Below are 5,451 nucleotides of genomic sequence, written 5' to 3'. Positions count from 1 at the left end.
TATGCGAGGTGTATATAAAATACTATTAAATTTTAGCAGGAAAATACTATTAAATACGATACAATTTTACACAAGATATTTATTTTTTTATAGAATGGATATAATTAAACCTTGCTACAACACTTATAGACAGTGTACCTAATCGTATAGTAGTGTAGTTTTTAGTAAGTCTGATTCGTTCCACAGGGAAAATCTTTAAACAAAGCTTAACGCTATATTAGTTTACTTTTATAAACATACAAATATATATATAAGTAATATTATTATTATAAAGGGGGGTTTTTACCGTTTAATGACCGGTTTGTCGATTTTAAAACTTTAGTCGCAGTTAAAACCAAATGTAAAATAATAAATAAATACAAGACTTAATTTAAAGCGTAAAGTAAATAACTATAATGAAATTGCGAATAATAAAAGTGCGATAAAATAAACTTGCGATAATTAAAAAGTACGATAATTAAAAGTGCAATTAAATATAATAACAATAAATAAAAGTGCTATAATTAGAAGTGCAATTAAATATAAAATAAAGGAAATTAAATATGAAATAAAAGAATTATGTTTATTTAAACTTCCGTAACCATGATGTTTGACGTGTTGATTTTAGTTTTATGCCCATGGGTTAATTGTCCTTTGTCCTGGATTATTTAATATGTCCGTCTGGTTTTTGTCCATAACAGTCCATCAGTCATAAATATAAAGTGCGAGTGTCCTCGTCAAATTATTCTTATACCCAAAGTTAAATATTCCAACTAATTGGAGACTTAAACTGTAACAAGATTTTAATACTTTGTTTAATAATTACACTAGGATGTCGACTGAGTGTAATCCAAGGTTTTAATATTTTGTTATCAATTATACCAAGTGTCCTTGTACATAATTTCACCTCTGTTTTAATTATTCAAGTGGCTATTAATCCATTCCCGTGTCCGGTTAAATGAACGATTATTCGTACATATAAATACCCCGCCCATCGTGTCCGATCGAGTGTATATGGTAATTTATAGGGACGCCCAATTGTAAATCTTTATATTAACATTAACAAACTATCATTTAGTTAAACAAATATAAAGCCCATTAACAGCCCATAGTCTAATTTCCACAAGTGTCGTTCTTTTGTCCAAACCCCAATTATGGTACAAAGCCCAATTACCCAATTTTAGTAATTAGCCCAACATCATGATTACTTCGGATTAAATAAGCATAATAATAACTTAGCTACGAGACATTAAATTAAAAAGGTTGAACATAACTTACAATGATTAAAAATAGCGTAGCGTTACACGGACAGAATTTCGACTTACACCCTTACAACATTCGCTAACATACCCTTATTATTAGGATTAAAATTAAAATTAAAATTAAAATATAAATTATAAATATAAATATTTACGTATAGATATAGAGAGGATGGATTTGGATATTCAAAATGATCAGAATTCGGTTAGCTTTATAGGGAATTGAGTTCAGGGGTACTCCGCGACTCGCGGCAACTTTTGCCTTCAAACTCCGCGAGTCGCGGAGTTTGAAAATACAGCTCACCAACTTTGGAGTCTTTCTTGCCGACGGATTTTTATTATTTATATAATATATAAATAATTATAAGAATTATTTAAATATTATATTATATTTATGTGCATAGTTGACTTGTAATTTTTAGTCCGTTGCGTCGAGCGTTGAGAGTTGACTCATGTCCTGGTTCCGGATTTTCGAACGTCCTTGCGTACAATTTTATATTTTGTACTTTGCGTTTTGAATCTTGTACTCTTGTAATTTCGAGACGTTTCTTATCAATAATTGGAACCTCTTTGATTGTATTTTGTACTTTTGAGCTTTTTGATCGTTTGCGTCTTCAATTCGTCGAATCTGTCTTTTGTCTTCACCTTTTATTATTTAAACGAATATCACTTGTAAATAGAACAATTGCAACTAAAAGCTTGTCTTTCTTGAGGAATAATGCTATGAAATATATGTTCGTTTTAGCATTATCACTAACCCAAAGAAGATAGCGGCTATTGAAAATATGACTGTGCCTAAGACGGTCAAAGAAGTGCAAAGTTTGACGGGAAAGTTAGCTGCGTTTACGCGTTTCTTGTCCAAAGCCGCTGAAAGGCAATTACCATTTTTCAAAACTTTGAAAGACTACTTAAAACAAAAAAGTTTTTTGTGGACAAGTGAAGCTGAAACCGCATTTCAGGAAATGAAGAAGTTGTTGAAAACATTGCCTAAGTTAACAGCACCAATTAAAGGCAAAACTCTTTACCTCTATATATCGGTGGCAAATGAAGCTTTTGGCTTAGTTTTAATTGCAGAAAGGGATAAAATACAAAAGCCTGTGTATTTTGTTAGCAAAGCTCTTGCAGGAAGCGAAGTAAACTATGCACCCATTGAAAAATTTGTGTATGCACTTATATTAACATCGCGAAGGTTAAGAATGTATTTTCAAGGGCACCCAGTACATGTGCTAACTAACATGCCAATCAAGCAAGTTTTAACAAAGCCAGAAATATATGGTAGGCTCGCGTTGTGGGCAGTGGAGTTAGGCGCTTATGAAATCTCTTACCTTCCACGCAATACTATAAAAGGCCAAGTTTTGGCGGATTATCTTGCAGAAACGTCTGGTGAGTTGGAGGTAATTAATGAGCGAACAGAGTTAAAGCCAGTGCAGGGCAAAACTTGAGATTTATTTACTGATGGAGCCTCGTGTGCAGAAGGTGCTTGTGGGGGTGTAGTGTTAGCAAGTCCAAGCAGTGAGGAGCACACATACGCGCTACGTTTCAATTTTGAAGTAACAAATAATGAAGCTGAATATGAAGCGTTGCTTGCGGGTTTAAATATCGCGCATACAATGAATGTTATCAAGTTGCATGCTTTTACATATTCTCAGATAGTGGAAAATCAGTTTAGCGGCTGTTTTGACGCACATGACCCCTCAATGCAAAAATATTTGAAGTTATTGCAAGAATTAGCTGTGCGATTTGAGCATTTTGAACTTGCACAAGTACCAAGGAGTCAAAATAAGAAAGCAGATGCGTTAAGTAAGTTGGCTGCTTTAACATTTTCACACTTTCAAAAGCAAGTTTGGGTTGAGGAATTGCCAAGCAAATCCATAGATAATGATCTAATGGTTGCGTCTGTTGAAAAAGAACAACCAAACTGGATGGAACCAATTCTGCAGTATATCCGCAATAATATTTTGCCAAATGATAAACGCGAAGCTCATTTAGTTCGCGAGCGAGCACCAATGTACATCATTCAAAATGATATTTTATATCGTAAGTCATATTGCGGCCCAATGATGCGGTGTGTTGGCCCAATTGAAGTCGAGATGATAGTGGATGAAGTGCACAACGGTTCTTGCGCATTACATTCAGGCTATAAAACCATTGCGGCTAAAATTATGCTGATGGGTTACTTTTGGCCATCCTTATATCGTGATGTTGCAAAGATTGTTAAGCGTTGTAAGAGTTGCCAAAGGCATGCGCTGCAGAATAGGTTGCCAAGGCATAATATGATCCCTGTTAATTCGCCATGGCCATTTCACAAGTAGACTATTAATATTGTAGGACCATTTCCCGCAGATCCTGGCAATGTCAAATTCCTAATTGTGGCAATTGACTATTTTACAAAATGGGTTGAGGCTAAGGCAGTTCGCACTATCACTGGAGTGCAAGTGCGTAATTTTATTTGGGAATATATTGTCTCCAGATTTGGCATTCCACGCGAATTAGTTAGCGATAACGGCGCTCAAATAGCGAAAGATCTTTTTAAAACATGGTGCACTGATTTAAATATAGTTCAAAAGTTTACGTCAGTGGCACATCCACAGGCTAATGGCTTTTGTGAAGTAACAAACCGCGACATTGTGAGTGGTATTAAAAAGCGGTTGTATGAAAAATGAACTAGTTGGGTAGATGAGCTACCCAATGTATTATGGGCGCATCGCACTACTTTCAAGAAGAGCATAGGGGAAACACCCTTTAGTTTAGTATATGGCTCTGAAGCAGTAATACCCGCTGAAATTCTTGTGCCAACGCATAGAGTTGCTAACTTGGATGAAGAAGCAAATGGTGAAACCTTATGCGAAAACTTGAATTTAATAGAAGAGCGAAGATTAATGGCTGCTATCAGGGAGGCAAATAATAAACAGCAAATTACCAAATATTACAACAAAAGACTGCGCGCATTGTCCTTAGATGTAGGCGAATGGGTACTGCGAAATAATGATGCAAGTCGAGCAGAAAAACTTGGTAAATTGGGACTTAATTGGGAGGGTCCTTATCAAGTTGTTGCTATTAATGCGGCAGGGTCATATAAGCTCGCAGACATAGAAGGGCGAAATCTCCCTAATGCGTGGCTTGCTGCTTTATTGAAGCAATATTATGCATAAATTTGTAAAAATAAAATGTTGGCCAACACACATATGTGTTCAAAGTGCAAAATGATATATTAAAAATGCAGTTGCTATTTTTCTATGTGTTTTTATTTTAATTTTTGCAAGTCTTGATCAGACTTGTAAGAATATGTGAAATAAACATTTGTAAGAATACGTGAAAAGCTTGTATTGATAAAGTAAATAATACTTCGCGGCATATCTACAGTTTACGGAACATTTTAAAATGTTTAGTTTTAATATATTGGTATATTTCGCGAAGGCTAAGTCGCGTAGTGATGACATTGCCCACTTACGCAGAAGCTAATTATCATGAAAGGATGTTAATTTCCTAAGTGTTTGATTTTGCTATACTTAGATGCTTCGCGATGCTAATTAATTGCCTAAGGATCGTTTCGGCGGACTTAGAATAATTCATAACGTATAAATATATACAAATACAGATTGTTTTGAAAAAGTACATACTTATTTTGTGCACGATAATAATAGCTGGAAATTGCAAAGGGCAAGTCTATGTTATGAATATTATTGACACAACGCTATATAAATAAAAGTACTTGCAAAAATATAAACAACGAAAATTTTACTAATAATAACGCAGAGATAGCTGCGCGCTAATTTACACAATACAATTTCATTCTTTAGATAAATCAAGCTTGATAATGTCATCTGCAGTGGCATCATCTTGCTCGCTTATCGCTGTTATCTTTGGAATGGGAATTTCTGCTATGTTCTCTCTGGCAGCAGCAAACGCAGACTTAGCGTCTGTCACAGAACATAAACGGTCTGCTATGTCAGTTGGTTGTGGCTCTTGCAGAGAGCAGTGGATGAAAATTTGGTCCATGAACTCCACCCTTTCACGCAATTGTAGCGCAACAGTAAATGTTGAGAATTTTGAGGAAATAGGATGTGAGTTGAGTATTTTTATTGACAACTCGGGCAAATGTTGGCGGAGCTTTGTAAATTCCAACTCCGCAGAAGTTTTAGCGGCTAGAGCGATGTTCCGCTCTGAAGTCAGCTTTACAACATCCTCCGTTATTGCTTTAACGGTAGCCTAC

At 35.2% G+C, this 5,451-nt stretch overlaps 1 protein-coding gene across 1 annotated transcript; it reads left to right on the top strand.

The window, feature by feature from the left end:
• Positions 1 to 2,023: 2,023 nt before the first annotated feature.
• On the top strand, positions 2,024 to 4,390 carry LOC139864140 (uncharacterized). The gene is made up of 3 exons (XM_071852729.1): positions 2,024 to 2,621; positions 2,712 to 3,546; positions 3,907 to 4,390. Exons 1-3 carry the CDS (start codon positions 2,024 to 2,026, stop codon positions 4,388 to 4,390), a joined length of 1,917 nt encoding a protein of 638 aa, XP_071708830.1.
• The last annotated feature ends 1,061 nt before the right edge of the window (positions 4,391 to 5,451 follow it).

This window comes from Rutidosis leptorrhynchoides, chromosome 8, assembly GCF_046630445.1.
Source record: "Rutidosis leptorrhynchoides isolate AG116_Rl617_1_P2 chromosome 8, CSIRO_AGI_Rlap_v1, whole genome shotgun sequence".
Taxonomy (NCBI): Eukaryota; Viridiplantae; Streptophyta; class Magnoliopsida; order Asterales; family Asteraceae; genus Rutidosis; species Rutidosis leptorrhynchoides.
This window is presented reverse-complemented; position numbering and strand designations above follow the sequence as displayed.

Excerpts from the sequence above, each read along its gene's own strand:
- LOC139864140 (XM_071852729.1), top strand. The coding sequence starts at position 2,024 with ATGACTGTGCCTAAGACGGTCAAAGAAGTGCAAAGTTTGACGGGAAAG. Across the intron at positions 2,622-2,711 it reads TTATCTTGCAGAAACGTCTG|AAGGTGCTTGTGGGGGTGTA; the intron begins GTGAGTTGGAGG and ends CCTCGTGTGCAG. Across the intron at positions 3,547-3,906 it reads TCGCCATGGCCATTTCACAA|TTGGGTAGATGAGCTACCCA; the intron begins GTAGACTATTAA and ends AAAATGAACTAG.